This window comes from Ursus arctos, unplaced genomic scaffold (genome assembly GCF_023065955.2).
Source record: "Ursus arctos isolate Adak ecotype North America unplaced genomic scaffold, UrsArc2.0 scaffold_25, whole genome shotgun sequence".
Lineage (NCBI taxonomy): Eukaryota > Metazoa > Chordata > Mammalia > Carnivora > Ursidae > Ursus > Ursus arctos.
Window position 1 is genome coordinate 43559162 of NW_026622930.1, and position 23348 is coordinate 43582509.

The following is a 23348-nucleotide window of genomic DNA, read 5'->3' on the forward strand; positions in this document are numbered from 1 at the left end:
CCAACGCTCCAGTGATTTACAGTATCAAAGAGAAGCAGAGAAAATGTTCACATCGTTATCCTGATACCCCGCATGATCTGGCTTCTACCTACGTCCCCCGCTTTACTTCGTAACCCGTTTCTGCTCAGTACGTTCAAACAACACGGAGTTCTTTCTGCTCCTACTATAAGCCAAGCTCATTTCTACCTTAGGGCATTTGTACTTGTTGTACCTTCTAGATGGAATCTCATCGTTCCCCTCGGGTCTTCCGCAGATCTTGCTCAGGTGACTCTGTCTTAGCTGTCAGGTGTCTGCTCAAAGGCCTCCTTAAAGAGGACTTTCCTGGTCTCCTTGTTAAGTGAAAGGAGGTAGGTATAGAATAGTGTGCTTAGTGTGCTTCCATTTCTCTGTGTTTTCCTAAATATCATTTACACACATGTGTACAAGGAATAGCGCTGGAAAGATACATAAGAAATTGATAACGGTGGTTTCCACTAGGGAGAAGAATGGCAGGATGAAAACGGGATTAAAACATTTTTCACTCTTTTGTATTATTTAGACTGTTTACTACTTGTATATATTACTTATTACAGTAAAGCCTCTTTAAAGAATGAGGAAAAAAAGAACCCATTGGATTGTCTAAACCTAGCAAATTGGAAATATAACAGGAATAAATATTTAACATTTCACTTAGATTCAGTAATTCAGTTGTACCGGTCCTGGTGAGATGCATCCTGCTTAAAAGCAGTTCACCTGACGAAAAGCTAAAATTTTATTGACCACAAGTTCAATATGACGCAACCACGTGGCTGTTTAAAAAGCGATAAACTCCACCCAAAAACAGCAGAATGCACATTTTTCTCAAGTACAAATGGAACATTCTCCAGGATAGAGCACATGTTAGATAACAAAACAAATCTTAACAAATTTAAGGAGAATAAAATCATATCTTTTCTGACTACAGTGGAATGAAACTAGGAATCAAGAGCAAAGAAAATTAAGAAATTCACAAGTATTTAGAAATGAAACACGTATTCTTGAACAATCAATGGGGTAAAAAAGAAATCGAAAGGGAAATGGCAAAATATCTTGAGACAAATGAAAATCAAAGTACCACATATCAATACTTATGGGATGTGGCAAAATAGTGCTGAGAGGGAACTTTATAATGATAAATGCCTACACTAAAAAAGACATAGGATCTTACATAAACAATGTGATTGTACACCTCCAGGAACTAGAAAACAAAGAACAATCCAAGCCCAAAGTTAGTCAGAGGAAGGCAATAAAGATTAGAGCAGAAATAAACAGAAAACACAACAAAACTGGGAGTTGGTTTTTTGAAAATATCAATGACATTGACAAGTTTTTAGCTAGACTAGCTAAGAAAAAAAAAACTCTAATAAAAATCAGAAATAGAAGAGGGGACATTATTACCACTTCTTCAGAAATAAAAAGGATCATGAGAGTACTAAGAATAATTCTACACCAACAAACAAGATAACCTGAAAGAAATGGACAAATTTCTAGAAACATGTAACTTGCCAAGATTGAATTGTGAAGAAATAGAAAATTTGAACAGACCAAAAGGAGTAAGGAGATTGAATTTATAATCTAAAATCTTCAACAAAGAAGATTCTAGGAAGATGGCTTCACTGGTGAATTCCACTAAACATTTAAAGAATTAATACCAATTCTTCTCAAACTCTTCCAAAAAATTGAACCAGAGGAAACATCATTATCCTGGGATTCCAAACTCATTTTATGAGGCCAGTATTACCCTGATACCAAAGCTAAAAAAAGACACAAGAAAGCTATAGGCCAATATCCCTGATGAATATAGATGAAGAAATCCCCAACAAAATACTAGCAAACTGAACTCAACAGCACGCTGAAAGGCTCATACACCATGACCAAATGAGATCTGTTCCTGGTATACAAAAATGGTTCAACACCATATAAGCAGAACAAAGGATAAAAATCTCATGACGCTCTCAATAGATGCAGAAAAAGCATTTGATAAAATCTAGCACCCTTTCTTGATTAAAAAAAAAACTAAAAATAAAAAAACAGGAATAAAAGGAAATTATGTCAACATAAGAAAGACCATGTATGAAAAGCCTACTGCTAACATCATACTCAATGGTGGAAAATGAAAAGTTTTTCCTCTAAGATCAGGAACAAGACAAGGATGCCCACTCTTACTACTTCTATTCAATATAGTAGTGCAAGTTCTAACCAGAGTAATTAGGCAAGAAAAAGAAATAAAAGGTCCAAGTTGGAAAAGAAGTAAAATTATCTCTGCTCACAGGTGACATGACCCTCTATGTAGACACACATAAAAATTCTACCAAAAAAGCTGTTAGAAGAAATAAAAGAATTCAGTAAAGTTACAGGATACAAAATTTCTATGCACCAACAATCAACTATCTGAAAAGGGCACAGAAAACAATGCCATTTACAATAGCATCAAAAGGAATAAAATACTTAGGAATAAACATAACCAAGGGAACAAGAGTTTTACACTGAAAACTAGAAAACATTAATGAAAGAAATGAGAGAAGACACAAATGGATGGACAGACATCCCCTGTTCATGGATTAGAAGACTTACTATTGATAAATTGTCCACATTACACAAAACAATCCACAGATTTAATGCAATCGATCAAAATCCCAATGGCATTTTTTATAGAAGAGAAAAAAACAATTTTAAAATTCTTTTGGAACCACAAAGAACCCCAAATAGCCAAAACAATCTTAAAAAGAACAAGCTGCAGATCTCACCCTTCCTGATTTCAAAACATATTACAAAGCAACAGTAACCAAAACAGTATGGTGCTGGCATAAAGACAGACGTATAGACCAATGGAACAGAGTCCAGAAACAAACCTACACAAATATGGCCAACTGATCTTTGACACGGTGTTAAGAATACACGAGGGGAAAGGATAGCCTCTTCAATCAGTGGTGCTGGGAAAACCGGGTATCCACATGAAAAATAATGAAATTGGACCTTATCTTGCACCACACAAAAAAATCAACTCAAAATGGCTCAAAGACTTGAGCATAAGACCTGAAACTGTAAAATTCCTAGAAGAAAACAAAGGGGAAATGTTTTACGATATTGGTCTTGGCAATGATTTCTTGGATTTGACACCAAAAAGCACCAGCAGCAAAAGCAAAACTAGACAGATGGGACTACATCAAACTAAAAAGCTGTTGCACAGCAGAGGAAACAATCAACAGTGTGGAAAAGCAGCCTATAGAATGGGAGGGATACGTACAAACCATGTGTCTGTAAGGAGCTAATATCTGGAAAACAAAACACTCCTATAACCCAATAGCGACAAAAGAAATGACCCAATTTAAAATGGGCAAAGGAACTGGATAGCCTTTCTCCAAAGAAGATAAACAATACAACCCATATAAGAAAAGATGTTCAACATCACTAATTATTAGGGAAATGCACATCAAAACAACGCGAGATCTCACACCAGTTAGGATGTTCTTTAGCAACCACTCCCCCCCCCCCCGCCCCCCGCCCAGAAAACAGCAAATGTCAAGGAGGATACAGAGCAATGGAAACCTTTGTGCCCTGCTAGTGGGAATAGAAAGTGGTGCTGCCACTATGGAAAATAAAGTTTTCCCAAAAAACTAAAAATAGAACTACCATATGATCTAGCAGTCCGACTTCCGGGTATTGACTCAAAATAATTGAAATCAGGATCTCAAAGAGAGTTGCACTTCCCTCCTCATTGCAGCATTATTCACAATAGCCAAGTAGTGAAGACAAACTGAATGTCCACTGAGAGATGAATCTATTAAGAAAAATGTAGCACTGGGGCGCCTGGGTGGCTCAGTCTGCCTTGGGCTCAGGTCATGATCCAGGGTCCTGGGATGGAGCCCCGCATTGGGCAGTCTGTTTCTCCCTCTGCCCCTTCCCTCCACTCATTCTCTCTCTCTCTCTTTCTCTCGCTCTCAAATAAATAATTTTTTAAAAATATAGCATAGATACACAATGAATATTATTCAGCCATAAAAAGAAGGAAATCCTGTTACGTGCTATGTTGTAGGTAAACCTGGAGGACAGCTCGCTCAAAAATAAGCCAGTCGCAGAAGGAGAAATAATGCACGATTCCACTTCTGTGAGGTATCTGAAATCGCCAGACTCGCGGAAGTAGAAAGTGCGACGGTCATCACCAGGGATCGTGAGGAGGGAGAAATGAGAGTTGCTCTTCAAGGAGTATGAGGTTTCAGTCCTGCAAGATGCAGAAGTTCAGCAGCTGGGTAAGCTGTGTTCAGAGTTAACAATACTCTACAGTACTCTAAATTTGTCCAGGGCAAGCTCTCCTGTTATGCATTTTTTACCACAATAAAATAAAGTGAATGCACCTCACAATAGCAATCAAAGAAATGCAAATAAAAAATTATCACCTGTCACATTAGCAAGGGTTTAAAATGCTGGTGAGAGTTCCCTGAGGCAGGCTTTCTCATTTACTGCGAGTCGCAGTGTAAATTGGCGGGCATAACTGTTTTGAAAAACACTTTGGAAATATTCATCAAAGGGTCTTAAAAGTGTTTATACCCTTTGATGTAAGAATTTTACTTGTAGGAATCTCTTCTCTTGCAGTAATAACAGATGTAAATATGTTTATTAGTCATAAGACCAAAAATTAGAAATCTTCCCAAATGTTCCGTGAGAAAGGAATGGTTAAAGATGTTGACATATGTGCTGAAACAACAAAAATGTTTAAGAAGTTTGTTGACAAGAGAAAACTACTCACAATATAATATTAATATATTATTAATATAATTATATATTATGTAATATTATATAGTATACAATACCATCAATATTATATATTATTAATATAGTAAGGAGGATAAACTATATTTCTATAGTTTATATGTTTTCTATATATATCAAAAAATTTAAAAAGTGATGGAAATTGACCAAAAAAATGTTATATAGGGGTATTTCTGGGTAATGAGACTATGGATGACTTAAAATAAGATTTTAAAATATATGTAATATACAATATTATAATTTAATTTATTATATAAATACTTTATATTAAATATATATTTTATATGCACTGTAATATATATTCATCTATATAATTTTAAAATGAAATGTGACCTAAGTTTCATGAGAAAGAAAAGACCAGTTTGTCCAAACATAGATATTTTTATATCATCTAACTCTTTAAGTCTTTGCAAACATAAACACGTAAGATAGAATGTAGAAAGACCCAAAATTAGATTCTTCATTCTAGAAATACTGGAAGGTGTTTGATTGGCTTTATTCAAGGTATGGTTAAGACAAGCAAACTTTTTCACTGCATGTTTTCATTCTAACTTAAAATAGGTAGATATAATAGGGAGAGAAATCAAGAGAAAGCCTTACATTATTTATTTGTGTAGTAAACATATGGCCTTTGGGAGCCCAAGAAATAACATCAGCTCCCTCTGGGATGCTGTGGGTGGGTCACCCTCTCCGGGAGAGTGGTTTAGTAGCGATGTGAATGGCATGGGAAGCAGGGAGGCAGGGACGGGTGTACCCTGGCAGCCAGGTCAGTCAAACCCACTGTGGGTCGGCAGATGGCACAGCCGGATTGTCCTACCAGCCTGAAGCTGCTGACTAAAACAAAACTACATTCGAGAAGAGATAAATTCACGCTACAATCAGAGCCCTAATATTAGCTAGGGATGGTAGAGGTAATATTCTAATTGGCTTAATTTGTGAGCAGAAAACTCAAAAAGGATGGGCAGAGAAAGGTGCAAGCTGCCTTCCAAAGGGACATAAGTCATTGACTCTCTGAAGAAGTTAAATTTATGCCCACCACTCTGCTCTCCTCCCCGCCCTGCCACTTGATGCCACTTAAAAGTGTTCTTTTACTTATAATCCTCTGTTTCCTTGAAATCAGAGAATGCAAATTTGGCGACCTTAGGCCCAATGTAGAAAATAGATTCAGTGGGCCCATGCTGTGTTTAAAAAAAGACAAACTCGAATGAGTTGTTTGACAGTTCAAAATTGTGAGATTTGGCATATAATTCAGGATTTGGCTCTTAAAAAAGGTAAAGTCAGCAATAGTGAGCTGTTATCCTCACATGGCAAACATTCATTTGCTGGAGACGAGTGACTACTGCTCATGTTAGATGGCATCAGCTCACCAATTTGCCACAGTCCTCACTCAGCCCATGTGTCATTTGGATTTCCATTCCTGGTCCCTGGATACGTTCCCGAGGCTTTCGGGTCTCAGAGTGATTTACAAAACTGGGCTGCCAGCCCTGAGCTGCCTACAGTAAAAGTCTCCGCTGAGACAAACAACAAACAAACAAACAACCCCCCAAAAACCCCACCTCATTCAAAGCAACGCTTCCTAAATAATTCTAAGAAAGACAGACCTGATTCAGAACCATAAACATGCTCAAAGACATACTGGGAGAACAGAAAGAGAGCACTGGGCCTCTGAAAGTCGGGGGCGCCGTGGGTAGACCGCTAGAATGGAGAACCTGCAAAGACTGGGACATCCTGTGGGAAACTCTCAGCCTAGGGTTTGGAATACTTAGTAGGAGGTTAATAAATATTTGTTTCTGTCTTCCTAAGAGCAGATGCAGAGCACAGCGAGGAGGAAACGGAGCCAGAATAGTGTAATGCAATGCACAAAAGCCCAGCATGCCAAGAGAGCAGGAGGGAGGAGGTAATTGTAGCCTAGAGAGCAGTAGCAGCAACAGAACAAGCCTGGAGAAGTTAGAATGACAGAGCCAAGTACTATAATAACAGGGGACTGCGTAGCCACGGCATGATTCTGATAGATCTTTGCTAGTCACACATCTATATGGTAAGTTGAGCATAGAGTACACAGATGAAGGTAGCGTTAATCAAACAGAAAATTCAGATGGAAATTCACATCAAAACACTAGTGATGAGAAAACATTCAACCCCTTAGCTAAGGCTTGTGGGTTAAAACTACAACAGAATATATATTAAAAAATACAGAGAACATATAAAATGCGGAGTAGCTATATTCAGTTGAAGTATAGAATTTCTATACTTAGCTGAAACAAGTTAGTGGTTAAATTTTTTTTTTTTTTGTCTTTGGCTAACCAACGGTGTGGCTATAGTTAGTTTGAAATAATTTTATTTTTATTTTTTAAAATGTTTTTTTATTATATTATGTTAGTCACCATACAGTACATCCCCGGTTTCCGATGTAAGGCTCGATGCTTCATTAGTTGCGTGTAACACCCAGTGCACCATGCAATACGTGCCCTCCTTACTACCCATCACCGGTCTATCCCATTCCCCCACCCCCCTCCCCTCTGAGGCCCTCAGTTTGTTTCTGAGTCCATGGTCTCTCATGTTTCATTCCCCCTTCTGATTACCCCCCCTTTCTTTATCCCTTTCTTCCCCTACCGATCTTCCTAGTTCTTATGTTCCATAGATGAGAGAAATCATATGATAATTGTCTTTCTCTGCTTGACTTATTTCACTTAGCATTATCTCCTCCAGTGCCGTCCATGTTGCAGCAAATGTTGAGAATTCGTTTTTTCTGATAGCTGAGTAGTATTCCATTGTATATATGGACCACAACTTCTTAATCCATTCATCTGTTGAAGGGCATCTCAGCTCCTTCCATGATTTAGCTATTGTGGACACTGCTGCTATGAACATTGGGGTGCATATGGCCTTTCTCTTCACTACGTCTGTATCTTTGGGGTAAACACCCAGTAGTGCAATGGCTGGATCATAGGGTAGCTCAATTTTTAAGTTTTTAAGGGACCTCCACACTGTTTTCCAGAGTGGCTGTACCAACTTGCATTCCCACCAACAGTGTAGGAGGGATCCCCTTTCTCCACATCCTCTCCAACAATTGTTGTTTCTTGCTTTGTCAATTTTCCCATTCTAACTGGCGTAAGATGGTATCTCAGTGTGGTTTTGATTTGAATTTCCCTGATGGCTAATGATTTTGAACATTTTTTCATGTGTCTGTTAGCCATTTGTATGTCTTCATTGGAAAAGTGTCTGTTCATATCTTCTGCCCATTTTTTGATTTGTTTATTTGTTTCTCGTGTATTGAGTTTGAGAAGTTCTTTGTAGATCTTGGATACCAGTCCTTTATCTGTAGTGTCATTTGCAGATATATTCTCCCATTCCGTGAGCTGCCTCTTAGTTTTTTTGACTGTTTCCTTGGCTGTGCAGAAGCTTTTTATCTTGATGAAGTCCCATAAGTTCATTTTATCTTTTGTTTCTCTTGCCTTTGGGGATGTGTCATGAAAAAGTTTGCTTTGGCCGATGTCGTAGAGGTTGCTGCCTATGTTCTCCTCTAGAATTTTGACGGATTCCTGTCTCACATCGAGGTCTTTCATCCATTTGGAGTTTATTTTTGTGTATGGTGTGAGAGAGTGGTCAAGTTTCATTCTTTTTCATGTAGCTATCCAATTTTCCCAGCACCATTTATTGAAGAGAGTGTCTTTTTTCCACCGGATGTTTTTTCCTGCTTTATCAAAGATTAGTTGCCCAAAGAGCCGAGGGTCCATTTCTGGGTTCTCTGTTCTGTTCCATTGGTCTATGTGTCTGTTTTTGTGCCAGTACCATGCTGTCTTTGTGATCACAGCTTTGTAGTACAGCTCGAAATCCGGCATTGTGATGCCCCCAGCTTTGTTTTTCCTTTTCAACAGTTCCTTGGCGATTCAGGGCCTTTTCTGGTTCCATACAAATTTAAGGACTATTTGTTCCAGTTCTTTGAAAAATGTCCTTGTTATTTTGATCGGGATAGCATTGAAAGTGTAGATTGCTCTGGGTAGCATGGACATTTTAACTATGTTAATTCTTCCGATCCATGAGCATGGAATATTTTTCCATCTTTTTGTGTCTTCCTCAATGTCTTTCAAGAGTGATTTATAGTTTCTAGAATATAGATCCTTTACGTCTCTGGTTAAGTTAATTCCAAGGTAACGTATGGTTTTTGGTGCTATTGTAAATGGGATGGATTCCCTAATTTCTCTTTCCTCGGTCTCATTATTCATGTATAGAAATGCAACTGATTTCTGAGCATTGATTTTGTATCCCGCCACATTACTGAATTGCTCTATAACTTCTAATAGTTTGGGAGTGGATTCTTTTGGGTTTTCCGTATAGAGTATCATGTCATCTGCGAAGAGAGACATTTTGAAATAATTTATTTCTAAAGCTTCAATTTAAAAAAAATCAGTTAATAACCAAAGTAAAATTTTCTGGAGCATATCATGTCACTATAGTAATAAGCTGTAGGTAAAGGGTGTTTAACGGCAGGATGGAAGGTTACAGATGTAATTATTTTTTTCTAGCCCTTTCCTTAGGGTCATGGCTAATCAGTCATTGTTTATAGATAGGGTAGCTTTTGCAGTATTTATTTCTCTAAATATTTAACAGTCTTGGGAGGCAGTGACTGGCAATAATATGGAGTTTCTAGCATGCTACGAGTGCTTCATAAACGGTAAAACAATAAAATCCTGCATGATGAAAAACAGCAGTCAGTAAATCTATTATACTCTAAACTGTTTTAAAGCCATAGTAGTAACTATTTAGAAATGCAGTATAAGCAAACACAGTGCGTTGACTAAATTATGGTAATAAAGGAACATTTATATTCACTAAAAAGTTCACCCAGGTAATTTCCTCTTAAATTTCTTAGGGGAGTGAGAGAAGGTATGGGAAAAGTAGATGGAGTATGGATTAAAACAACAACTTTTTTTTTTAAAACCTTGTGGACCCCTGCTGACCACAAATCGGGTAGCTGTATCCTATACACTGGCGGGGTGCTCCAAATGCCTTCAAAACGCAAAACTCCCTCTAATTCAGCACCAGTTAGCAAAACCCTGCAAATTTCTAAATGTCTTCAAGCTTTGAAAGACTTGGTTTTTGGAAGAGGAGGTAGCCAGGTGCGTGAGCGCAGCTCCTCCAGATGTATGCCGCCACGGTGACACCAGGAAAGCAAATGCTCTCTAACCCCGAGAGGAAGTTCTCTTTTTACATCTAACGGAACCGGGGACTACTAGGCTAGGCTTGGGAACTTTGACTATTGCGTTTCCGGGATCCAGTGCAGCCTTCAGCTGCTAGAGAACTGGGCTGCAAGGACTGAGAACCCCGTGCTTGAAGTTTGGGGAAGGAAGAGAGAGAGGAAAAAAAAATAGAACTGCTCCTTTAAGAACTTCCTTTCCCTTTTACTCTATGTTTACATAACACGGGGGCCGTTCCTCCGCTGGGCCCGAGGGGGGCGGGGAGGGGGCGCGGGCGGCCCCACGCGCCAGAGGGAGGGGGCGCCGGGAGGGCGGGGTGCTGCGGGGCTTTGGGCGGAGGGCCGGGCGTCTCCCACCTGCCCGCGCGCCGGCGGGGCGGCTCCGTGGTCCTGCCCCCGCCCCTCCCCCGCTCCCTGCCCCCGCCCCTCCCGCGCTCGCTTTCTCCCTCCCTCCTTCCCTCGGCGGGGCTCCGGCGGCGGCGGCGGCGGCGCTCGGCGCGGGCAGGTCCCCCTGCTGCCCGGTCCCATTTGTTGCCGAGTCCGGCTCGGAGAGGCAGCGGCGCGCGGAGCTCCCGGGAGCCCAGCGGGGCAGCCGCACAGCCACGACGGAGCAGCCGCGGGACTGGCCGCCCCGCGCCCCCTTCGCCGCCGTGCCCTTCCCCGGCGCGCTCACCCCCTTCTCAGGATGGGATTGTAGCGGCGGCGCGGACTCGGCGGGGATCGCGGCGGCGGAGGAGGCGGCGGCGGCGGCCGATCGGGGCTCCATGTTTTCCCCCGGCCAGGAGGAGCACTGCGCCCCCAATAAGGAGCCGGTGAAATACGGGGAGCTGGTGGTACTGGGGTGAGTCCCGAGATCTCCGACCCGGGGAGCTTGGCGGCGGGCGGCGAGTGCTCCGGGCTGGGTGGCCGCCGGGCGCCCGCATCCCCGAGTGGGGGCAGTCGGGTGGCTCGGGCGCTCTTTGGGGAACCCTGGGGCGCTTAGGGCGGCGGGGGCGGTTCGGGGGTCGCGGCAGCAAGCGCCTGGGGAGCGGTGCCCCCCCTCCCCCCCCAGCGCGCGCGGGGTGTCGCAGAGACCGCCGAGATGCGCTTTCCCAGCGGAGGACGGCGGCCGAGGAAGTAGCGGAGTGGGGCCGGCCCCGGGGAGGCAGGGACTGTGGCTACTCCGCGCCCCGCGGGGCGCTGCGCTCGGGGACTGAATTCTCGTCCATACCGGGGGTTGGGGGGGGGACCCTTGCTCGACTTCCCTGCGCGCCCTGGGTCAGGGAGGGCGAGTAGGGGCCGGGGCCGAGACACCACCGTCTTAGGCAACTCGGGGTGTCGGGGGAGACCCCCCCCCAGTGGGCGAAGCTGAAAGGCCGTTGGGGCCCGGTCCCCGGGCACCCTCTGCCCCGTGGACTGTGATCCGGGTCCCGGAACTCGGAGCGCGGTGCTGCGGGCTCGGCCGCCGCGGGCAGCGGGATCTGCGCGGTGGGCGTCCGCGGGCAGCGCTTTGCATATTGTTATGGTGACCGCCGCGGGTAGCCGCAGCCCGGGGGCAGTGAACTGTCTGTGACCCGGGCGGGCAGGCCGGCCCTCGGCTCTCCCCGGAGGGAGTGTCCTGGAGGGGGCAGGGACACGGCTGCGCCCGTCCGGGCTCCGGGGCGCGGGGACGCATCCCCACCGTCCCGGGCAGCGGCCTCGCTGCTGTCCTCCTGGCGGCGGGGAGCTCGCCCTCCTCGGCTCCCTCTCCGCCTGTGAAAACCACATTTTGAAGATAGTAATTATCTACAATCGTTAAACGGCAGCAATTAGAGACTTCATCTACTTCCTGAGTTTCCTTGTGACATTTCTATTGTTTACCCTTAATAAGCCTGGAGAGAGGCTTCGCAGGATTAAAGCAGGATAAAGTGGGCAGTGAAAGGGGAGCAGAATGGGGCGGAGGGAAATGCAGGAAACTCGGGAGAGGGAGCAACTTGGATTTAGTATTTGGAGAAGAAAGGATTATTTCCTCCTTTGGATGTGTCACTCCTGGGAACCCGCGCTTTTGTCCTTCTCTGTTGAAAGACCTGTATTCAGACTGTCATCAGTGCTGATAGGTAGGCTTAACCCCCAGATGAGAAGCCATGGGTATGGAGAAACTCAGGGAACTCTGAAAAACGTGTTTTGATAACTGAATGCCTTGAAATGAGTGCCGACTTAAAAATAATTTCGAAGAGAAGAATTTTTAAGGGAGGCTTCCAGACACAGACAACCTGGAAGTTGTCTAGTTCTCCTCACGTTGTTGCTACGGTATTAAGTGGAGCATTATTGGAAATCTCCTTACCTTTTTTGAAGTTTGCAGATAAGCGGTTTTTCCCACCTGCATCTTCATTGCGCTGAAAAGACCAATGTCAGGGTTCAGTGGAAGGAGAGCGGAATGACAGGAAAAGCCCGAGGTTAGCTTGTCTTATGTAACTCAGCCCAGCCTAATTTTGTGGAGTTTGGTTTTGTTTGTGTGTCTGGCTTCAAAGTATGTTTAACATACTCTGTGAACCTGACAGGGAAGATTAACTTAACGCCAGAACTTTATTTCATTATTTCCTTTTGAGGAAATCATTGTTGAGATGTTTCAGAAAAGCAGTGTCCGAGTGGGCCTGGAGAGGTTTTGTGTTTATAGCTGCAAGAGCAGGGCGTTCCAGAGCCGTGGGAAGGACTGAGATCCAGGATTGTCCTGGTATCACAGGCTTCCTCTAAATAGGCAGCGTAAATGCGTTGACCATCCCATGTGCTTTGTCCTCGACTGATGGTGTTCCGGGAGACACTAAGTAGGACAGAGTTGGCACTTTACTACCTGGGCCCAGACACAGAGCAGTTATTGGGGCACCTAGTATGTGCCCGCACTGCTTAGCTCTTCAGGATGCAGCAGTGAGCAAGGAGCTTTCAATTTAGTGCCGAGTGGCCAGCATCAGCAGAAGGAAACACGTAAACAAATGAATAATACATGGCCATCTCAGGTGCTGCCAGGCTCTCCACGGAAGGTGGTTCACTTAGGGAATGTCTGCGCTCGGTAGGCATCGCTTTCTTTAGCTAGGAGGTCGGGGCAGGTCTCTCTGAGGAAGTGGAGTGTGAGTTGACATCAGACTGCTGAGAAGATACTCGTCAGGTTATTGACTACTTGAGAATTGTGGTCTTTTTTTTTTTTTTTTTTTGAGGGTAGATTTCTGACTCTCTAGAAATATCGAACACTTTAAAGAATGCTGGGGAAATAGTAATAGGCAGACTTGAAAGAGACCCTTACTAATTTGTATCCAACTCTCAGGACTTGAGACAGTGCCCTCCCCCTTAAAACAATAACAGTCAAATAATTAATATCAACTTTGCATATCTGATCATGTGGGGCATAAATATTGGTAGAGAATTTCTAGTAGGTTTTATTGATAAAGTTAATCTTGACATCTAAAAATGACCAATATTGATACAAGCTTTTGCTTTTTTTTTTAACTGTGTATAACTACTTTTCTGTTCTCTTCTAAGTATCTTCTTTTTTCTCTCTTCTAAATTTCATAGTACAATGTTAGTGAGAGATCCTGGAGAGCAGACTAAGGAACTATATGCACATATGTGGATATATATAGACACACACATATATATGTATGTACGTGTGAAGAGCTATATATGTAGTAGGTCTGTATCCACGTGCAGATATGTGTCTTTTCACGTATTACACGATATTAAGGGAATTGCCAGGTAGTTAGGATGTTAGTAGGGTCATCACCTTCTCAGTGGATTAGTGGAATTTCATTATTTCTGGGTTCCAACCAGTGAATGTATCATGCCACAGTCCTTCGTCGTGCCCACTACATAAATCAAGGTCGAGAAGATGACTGGTCTAACTGTCAGGTCTTTCTTGTTATTCATTTTAAAGCTGGCTGACGTGTTAAAGTTGGGGAAACATGTCTGGATTTGAGAGGCAGTTCAGTGTAGTGGGGAGAGCATAAAGGAGCAGTCGGGAGACCCAGAGTGAATCTCTGCTTTCTTGCCAACTGGCTTTGTGACTTTGGCTTAGTCTCTTACCCTGTCCTTGCTTCTTCAGCAGTAAGGAAATATGATTCGGTTAGGTCATCTTTAAGGGCCCTTCCCGGTCTATACCCTGTAATACTGTTCCTTGGTTCAAATGTAGAAAATGCAGTTAACTTCCTGTGTGTTGGTTTTGAATACTCTTAAGGTGATGGTGTTAGGATTCCAGTGGGAACTGTCTTTAAATAGCAGAAAAGACTAAGGCTGTGATTACTTTTTTGGAAGTAGATATGTGCAAAGCAGGCTTTTTAAAAAACATTGTAATGGCACACATATATTTGACTCATTGGTGTTGGTTTATATGTGAAGACATTCAAATTTGGTAAAACTTTCTGTTCCAAACTTAAGAAAGGCAATACGGTTTTGCAGTTAAGCTCAATAGGCTGGAAAAGCCAGCATGAGGAAGAGATAATCGGGATAGGATTTTAGGACTGGAAGGGGCCTAAGAGTCCTGGTGTACCTTTAGCCCGTTTATGTTACTGATGAAGAAGAAACTGAGGCTCCGGGCAGGAAGGAGATTTGTTCAAGTTCACAGCTGAGCTGGATCGCTGCACTGCCGGGTCACTGTTTTCCCACTTCAGGGCAGATTCCAGCAGTGCCGTCAGTTCCTCAAAGCTTCAGTTTTTTTTTTTTTTCTTATAAGTTGCACGAGGGGAGCTGAATCCCTTTCTGGATTCAATTTGAAGCCTGCAGCTCTTGTGCTGACTAATGGCCCATCATGGTTTTTTGGAAAAATATTGCTTACTCTTAGTTCCCCTCCCCTCGCAGTGGAATGGATAATACATTTTGCAAGGTTTTATTTTTAATTTGATGCTTTGCCAAATGTATTTGTATTGGCTCTCCCAGCCAAGGGTTTTGGGGGTCTTCAGATGGAATTCAGGAAATCCTTGAACTTGGATTGGGGAGGAAAATGCATCTCTATTTTCACTATAGTCAGACTGCACTTTAGCATTTCACTTGATTAGGAGTATAGGCAACAGATAGAGCTGCTGCTGGGTTTGCTACTTTGGCGTTAATACAGAACGGCGTGTATTATTGTGTCATAACTTAAAACTGTCTTGAGAACTAAGTATAATTATTTTTACTCGTAATCCTTTGTATTTTATTTTATGCATTTAAACCATTTCTCTGGGAAGGGCTCAGTAGGCTTTACCAGACTGCCAAAGGGATCCTTGGCGCAAAAATGGGCTAAAAACCTCTACAAAAGGGGCGCCTGGGTAGCTCAGTCGTTAAGCGTCTGCGTTCGGCTCAGGGCGTGATGCCGGGGTCCTGGTTTCGAGCCCCGCATCGGTCTCCTCCGATATGAGCCTGCTTCTCCCTCTCCCACTCCCCCTACTTGTGTTCCCTCTCTTGCTGGCTGTCTCTCTCTGTCTGTCAAAAAAATAAATAAAATCTTAAAAAAAAAAAAAGAAAACCTCTACAAAAGAACGCTGATGAATATAACTGAAAATGAAGTAGTTTAGTGGAAACTGATCAAGGTCTTCAAAAAGCTAAAAGGTCGGTGGTGGGGGGGGCTACCCTTTTCCTTTGGATGGTGCAGCATTCTATCAGATAAGACAAGGAAGACTGTTACTTGAAGAGTTCATGGTCTTTATTTTTTAAAACAAGCGGCTCCCAGTTTCTATATGCTGTTTTTGTTTTAACCTTGGCACTTTGCCTTGACTACCCCTCCCCTTGGTAGTAATAAGAAACCTTAAAATATACCCTAATACTTTTCCTTTTCTCATCCTCCTCTCTAATTTGGACCCAAAGACTTCAAACACTGGTATCCTTTATAGACTAAAAGGTCTTTGAACTTTTTTTTTCATATAGAAAACAAAATCTTTACTGTCACTCAGCGTGTGGGGTGAACCGAAGAGCTCAGATCTGTTTGTGTGGATGGAGCCTCTAATTCTGTGGGCTATTAATGGTCACGATGTTCCTAGCTTTGGGGTGCTCTATTTTCCTTTACTAACTTTAGCCTTGTTTGGAGTATGTGGCTGTCTGTGTGGTTTCTCGTCTGACTTTCTCAGATTTACTTGTTTCTCTCTTTAACACATCAAGACCGACACCTTCATTAGGGCTTTTCATTTTTTGGTTGTATTTCCTCATGTGATCCGTATTTGGGGATGCTTTATATAAACAAAAATAAAACCATATTGATGCAGGTCCCAGCAAATTTACCAAACACAGTTTGTCCAAGAGTTAAAACGTACACACAAAACCCCAAAAACATCCCGGTTGCTGTATTTGAGGAAGACCAGTATTGTCACACTGGGGCAATGATTTTGTATCTGCTGTGCAGGGATCAGCAGCATAGCGTCCTGGAAGGAAGTTAGGTGGGGCTGTGGGTTGACTTTTGAATGGAGACAACAGCAACCTGGTGGACCTCATTGGTACGGGAGAAACATAACTGAAAAGGAAATGTGAACGTTGTTTGATTTAAGTGAAGATTTCTCCCGGGGTTTGCAGAGCCTATTTTATAAAAGGAAAGTGAGGGTAAGAATGATTCAGTTATTAGTTCTTCCCGAGCTTATTGTCATCTTCAGCTTCTGGAAAATAAAATGATAAGAGCAGAAAGTGCTTCATATTTTTTTAGCTTTGTCTAAATCAGCTATTCTCAACCACTGTCTCAAACCATCTCATACGTAATGATCGGTTTTGAGTTACGTGTCCAGTCATATATGACAAGACATAAAGTGTCGCTCTTTCAAATGATTCTGAGATGTCCCTTTAATAATGTCATTCCCCCCCCCCACTTGCATTCTGATATGTTTTCTCAAGTGGGAGAGAAAGGGGTGGAGTTAGAGCAGGCAAGCCAGCAATGTATTCATTCAACAAATATTTATTGGGTGTCTACTCGTCCAGGCACAGGGAAGTTAGACAGGGCAATCACGTTCCCTGCCCTCGCGAACTGCTATCTGATTCTTGTCACAGCTCCTTAGTGAACAGCCGTTACCAATGTGTAGTGCGTTTATTTATTCTGCAAATATCCGGGCATCTACTAGTGTGGGACGCTGTGCTTGGCACGGAGGGAAGAAGCAGTGAAGAACAAGCCTGGGACGGTTCCTGCCACTTTGGAGCCTGCAGTCCAGTCGGAGAGATAGAAAGCAATCTACAGAGCGTAGGGTCCCCTAACACCGTGCCTGGATGAGGAGAGGATGGCCAGGAGGAGGTAAGGGGGAACGAGTGCTCTAGACAGAGGCCACACAGCCTTCTGAGACCCAGAGGTGGGTGTGCGCGCTCCTCCGAGGAAGAGAGAAAAGCCGTGCGTGGCCAGGGAGAGTGGTTGAGTTAAATACGGGAGAGCTGAGGACAGGAGCAGGTCATAAAGCACTTATAAATCACTGGAAAGATTTTGGACTTTATGCTAAGGGCATGGGACACCATAGCAGGGTTTTCAGCTCCAAAAGGGGAGTGGAGAAAACATTTCTACGAAGGGGAATGCAGTCTGAGTAGAAGGAAAAGGGGGCGGAGGGAAAAGCAGAGGCCAGAGCCCCCCATGAGACAGGCAAGGAGGGAATAGAGCGTGAGCCAGCGGGCAGCTATTTAGTTCCAGATTCTAGTTCCCGTCCCTCGTGAGACCTAGTTGTGTCCCCTGTGCGGAGCTCTGCGTGTTTGGCCATTCATGCAGTGTCAAAAGTACCGACGGGGGACCAGCACTGCTCCAGCATTGCCTGTACCGAAGCCAGGGAGACAGACAACACCCTGCCGGGGGCGGGGGGGCTTACCTTCAGTGGGAGCGGTGGACTGTGTACACCAGCCGGCAAACAGCTGAAACAGGTGTAGGCTAAAGGGCAAGAGAGTGACTGAGCGGGTAGGGGTAGGGGACTAGCAGCGCAGAGAGCTAGGGATAAGGCAGGGGGAGGCCCTTTGAGGCTGAATAATCAGGAAAGGCTTTTCTGACAAAATAATCCCATGTCCTCTGAGAGCGCCCACCTTTTTCAATTTTTATTTCCTTTTTTTTTGTTTTGTTTTGTTTAAACCACCCTGAGTGGGTTCCGCTCTTACAGCCAAAGCATTCCAAGTATTATACTAGTTAAGGAGGCAGAGTATATAAGCAAATAACCAAAGGGAAAATAGAAGTGTAAACAGGTATAAGGACATATATTTACCATCCCTAGACACAAACGTGTTTCAGTGCCTTGTGCTCTCGCCATGTGCCCAGAGTGGCGATTGCATTCCACTAGAGTTCATTGACATCTGGTTTCCCCTTGCAGCTGGCCTCTGGAGGGCAGGGACCCTGACTTGCACCTGCCTCGGAGTGCCGGGCACCCCTTTTCAGGTGCACAGCAGATACTCGCCAGGAACATGGAAGGAATGGATTTGTGTGGCGCACTCTGGTGTCCCGCTCAGCACAGAGGAGCCCTGGGGCTCAGTGAATGATTTTGGGTTTGGAAGCAGCACTCCCATTCTGGAGTGCAGCTGCGGTTTTGTAAACAGTCCTCCCAACCTTAAGGGCCCAAGTTCAAGGCTCCCTGCACTACTAAACACGACATCAGATATTCCAGTTTCCACTTTCGTTTGTTTTTCTTGTCATCAGTCACCTAACAGTCGTTTTGTCACCTGCAGAAAGTTCTGCCTTGAAGGGAAGCAGGCCATCTGTTGTGATCCCACGGGCTGCTCTGAGCTGCATTGCAGTGTGCCGCGGTGGCGTTGGAAGGCTGTGGTCACTCGTACCTGTTCACGACGGCTGGAAAGACTCACGCCTCTCGGACGACAACCTAATAAATATGCTTCGGGGCATTTTCAGCGTCAGGTTGAAGACTGTGGCAAGTCAGTCTCGACTGAGGTTTTATTTCCAGCCGTCCACATACTGCATCTCACTCTCAGACATTTAACTCTGTTTGTTCCCTGCTTTTGTGCTCACGCAGGCTTTCTCTTTAGGATAAGAATCATTATTTCAAGCTTTGTACTTCCATTCTAATTGGTACTGGCTTAGCAGAATCCAACCAGAGCAGGCAGCGGTTGTGTGTTTGGCTTCTAGGCTGTTGGTATGAAACTGCTGTTTACGATTACCAGGGCCTCTGAGGAACCGCAGAGGCCCCTCCTCCTTTCCCATCCATACCTGGAATTCTTGGGCTTCGTGCTACATGGTTATAGAACGCTCTTTTGACAGTCAGAACTTGTGATGGGTGAACAATGAGAATTTCTGGAGCACCTGATGGATCAAGTGATTACCTTGAGGAAAGGCCCTTTCTGCACAGGGACCATAGACATAAAGAGGGTGGTTCACACCAGATCCCAGAAAACGACACAGACCAGATCCGGGCGGGAGTGCATTAGGTTACACTGTGGTTTGGGTGCTTTTATTACGTGCTCGTAGATAGCATTCAGAATGAAATCTGTACTTTTGCTCGGCCTCTCTGTATAAGGTGTACGGGAAAGTTTTAGTACAGATAACCGTACTATTTGTCAGCACTTTATGCTTCTCAATATAGTTTTTTGCATGCCTGAGCTATTTCTATTTAATGAGCATTCATTGGTTTCACGCTTGAAACCGTCCAGTGGGAGGGTTGAACCTAACGGCATGTCGTTGAGGCGGACGTGACCCAACTTTCCCAGATGGTCTTGTACTTGCTTGGCAGTCAAGTAAGAGAACTCAGGGTTTTGACTTAATCCCGTGTTCTTCCCTTGTTGTCTTCAAATACGGCCCATAGTAGTTCCCGTGTGTGTGTGTGTGTGTGTGTGTGTGTGCGTGCGCGCGCGTGCGTGTGTGTGTGTGTGTGTGTGTGTGTGTGCACTTGCGCGCTGGACCTCCCATCGGGAGGTGAATCCCCGCCCCTCGAATCTGGGCGGGTTTTGTGATTTGCTGTGACCAGTGCATGTGAGGGAAGTGACACTTTGTGGCTTTTGGATGTTGCCTTAAGGGCTGTTGAGCTTCTGTCTTGTCCTCTGTATGAGTTTGCTAGAGCTGCCGTAACAGATTACCACAGATCTGGCATCTTAAACAACAGACGTTTATTTTCTCGCAGTTCAGAAAGCTGGACGTCCAAGATGAAGGTGTTGGCAGGCTGGGCTTCTCCGAGTCCTTTCTGCTTGGCTTACAGACGGCCGTCTCTCCCTGTGTCCTCAGACGGCCTTTGTCTCTGCGTGCCCACCCCTGATGGCCCTTCCTGTTCTGATAAGGACACCAGGCATACTGGATTAGAGCCCGCCCATATGACCTGATTTCACCTTAATTACCTCTTTAAAGACCCTGTCTCCAAATACAGTCACATTCTGAGGGGGGCTGGGGGTTAGGACTTCAGCGTACAACTTCAGTCTCTAATACCCACTGCCTTAGAAGGCAGCCTCCGGATGAAGACGTGTGACTGCCCTGCTGGAGGGAGTGGCCCTGGCAGTTGAGAGACCCCTGAAGGAGAAGAGGCCCGGCCAGCCTTCAGCCATTCCAGATGCCCGGTTGAGGCAGCGGACCTGGGAGTGAAGTTGTTTTCGATCCTTCAGCCCATCAGGCCGCACAGTCCACGCCACACGGAGCAGAGATGAGCTGTTCCCAGCCAGCTTTGCCCAGATGAAGGAGCCGTGGTGGTTGCGTTCAGGCGCTCCACGTTGAGGGGGTTTGTTACGTGGCGGCTGACGGCTCAGACCCCACAGTATCCCCTGCAGGTGCTTCTGCCGTCAGACCCGACGGACTGATCTGAAATAATTCACTGAGCTTCTGTTGAGTTGTTTTTTGTTTCTTCAGGTTATTGATTATTTTAATAAGCACAATTTCAGCCTTTTAGATGAGTTATTCCAGACATTAAGTACCGTATGGTCTGAAAATCTTAGCTAACAAACGCATTTGTGGAATAACTTTATCACGGGCAAGTCGTCTTTGAGTCTGTCTGCATTCGTTAATCTCCATAATCGATATTATCTCCTGAAATTCGTTGAGAGCACGGCAGGTGAAGAATGGCCCAGCTTTGCTGGGAACCGTGCTTCTGGTACGCTCGAACATAAGTAGCTTTAACCCAGGGAGCTAATGCATGGCACGGATTTTCAGGCTTTTAAAGGCCACCTGACATGAAATAATAGAACCAGCAGAGATTTGAGTAGGGGAGGTAACGTGCACTAGCATCCTGCAGGTACAGGGCAACAGATGGGCCAGAAGAAGGTTTTCACACTGCAGTTGGGTGGCGAAATGACAGGATGAGAAGCTCATTTCTATCAGTCGTCTCTGTCTGTGGCTGTCAGCGGTAAGAAGGGAGCACCATTCCTGAAGTACTTTACATGTCTCGTTCCCACCGCGGAGACCGATGATGTGCCGGGTAAGAGGCGAGCAGAGGCGCGAGATTGCTCTGGGGTGGCACGGTCAGGGCCGGGCCCAGGTCATCCGCTCTGCAGAAGGGGACGAAGTGTGACAGCAGTCGTGCCGCCAGCCACCTGCACAGTGCTCTCGCCACCATACATGTAGAATCCACCAGTGACCACCTCCAAATGGAGCACGTTGCTGGAAAAAGGGAGGAAAAATTCCTATAGTAAAGTGAATGTAACTTCTTGAATTTCCCTAAATTCTGTTTAGGGAATTTTAATGTTTGCCATTTTTAATCAGAGGGACTGAAACATGTAAAATTATGAGTTTTGCAATCAAATTTTATAAACTGAATGTCAAAGGAATTTAAATAAACTTCTAAATGATCTCTTTTGTAGAAACTACTATAATTTGGGAGCTTTTACTACTTAATGCTACACTAAGACATTTGGGGTACCAAATACAGAGATAGATGTGTTTCACTGCATATATCTTCTGTATGAATATAGTTGATTAAAAATGGGAGCCGCTGTTCCTCCTAGAAATCAAGCACTTACAGACACACTAACCATGAACCACTCGGGAGGGGTGCGTTGATGCTGCTGTTGTTGCTGTTCTGATGCCGCTGCTGATTTCACATTTAGGAAGCCACATAAGGAAAAGGCCTCCAGGGGCAGACAACCTAAGGTCAGGACGAATAACTTAGCAACAAACCACGCACGGTGCAGAGTTTTGCAGAGGAGGGCAGGGTGGAGGCCGCTGTTATTTCAGGTGTACTGGGGGCCAGATTCCGTTAGGTGTTTTGCTTGATCAGTCCCAGGAACTGGATTTTACTATTTGGGAAGTGAGGCTCCAGGTCAGGTCACTCGCCTCGTCGGTAGCTGGGCCTGATTTGAAGGTAGGTCTGTACGTAGCGCTCCGAAGCTTGTTTCTTTCTGCCAGGGTGAAGGTCAGAGGCGTGTGTATTCCTGAAAGGTTGGGAGTGAGATCCTGGAGGAGGTGGCCTCTGAACGGAGTTGTGAAGGGTGACCTGGGGTTTTATAGGGCAGGAGTAGTAAAGGCACGGGGTGTTTGGCTGGAGGCTGAAGTGGTTGGGGAAGGAGAGAAAGTGGAGAACTGTCAGCTAGTCGGCAGCTACTCGTGCTAGGGATGCAGCGGCTAATAACCGAGTGGTCCCTGACTTCATGAAGCCGAGAGCCTATCACAAAAGAGGGACTTTAGACAAATGGAGCCTGGAAGGGCGCAGACAAGAAGTACAGGGTTCCATGGGGGTGTCGTGCAGGGGAGAAACCTTGGTTTTGTTAGGAGGGAAGGATTCCATTTAGGCTGAGATGAGGAAGGTGAGTAGGAATTAGCCGAGGGTCACAGGGGAGAGTGGTGTGTGTAAGACACATTTAGAAGCTGAAGGGCTGAGAGACATCCTGTGCGTTTGGAAATTAGGGGGTTGGAGGGCCATGTGATAAGACAAGACCATGACCAGAAGGGTGCTGTGGGCCCTGTAAAGATTCAGGCCTCTGGGACTGGGGAGCCCTGGCCTTCGGGGAGGTATTCCGTGTGGAGGTGGCAGACACACTCTCAGGCTTCTGAGGAGTTGCCTGAACTCATTCTCAGGATCGGCTCTCCGGCTGGATCTGCGTTTTCTCTTGTAGATCATTTTCCCCTCTTTGTCTCCAGGGGACGGCGGCTCACGCTGGGTCTAGCCATGAGAGATGGCGGTGGTGGGATAAAGTGATCATTCATTCACTTCCCAGTGTGGGAAACTTGTGCAGAACCCGGGAATGTTTTGGTCCCCGGTCAGAACCACAGTTTATAATCATCCCGAAAGAGGGAGCATCAGGATCTGAGCTTTCCGCTTTCTTTCCTGCACAGATGAGGAAATTCCAGCTAGGCTCTCGCTGCTTTTAGCAGTGGGTTCTTTGGTGCACAGAGGTGCACAGAGGGTCCGGGCGTCAGTCGAGATGGTGATGTCTCGGTGTCCTGTGTTAAGTGCTTGTTCTTAGCCAGCTTCTGTGCAAAGTGCTGCTCGTGCATTTAAGTTCTGACCAGAACACTTGGGTACCATCACTCATCATTTTATAGATGTGGGACTGGAGCCATGCATGCCGGTGAGAA

At 44.9% G+C, this 23348-nt stretch overlaps 1 protein-coding gene and 1 long non-coding RNA gene across 2 annotated transcripts in view; both read left to right on the forward strand.

Moving 5' to 3' along the window:
• The first annotated feature begins 10456 nt into the window (after positions 1-10456).
• Positions 10457-23348, forward strand: part of PELI2 (pellino E3 ubiquitin protein ligase family member 2) — a 183668-nt gene continuing 170776 nt past the window's right edge. Inside the window, exon 1 of the mRNA XM_026480321.4 lies at positions 10457-10826. Within this exon, the coding sequence (XP_026336106.1) occupies positions 10750-10826 (77 nt within the window). The 5' untranslated portion in view covers positions 10457-10749. The remainder of the gene's footprint in view (positions 10827-23348) is intronic.
• LOC130544775 (uncharacterized) lies at positions 10840-21643 on the forward strand. The gene is made up of 2 exons (XR_008961333.1): positions 10840-17174; positions 18572-21643. It is a non-coding gene; the product is annotated as an uncharacterized LOC130544775 (long non-coding RNA).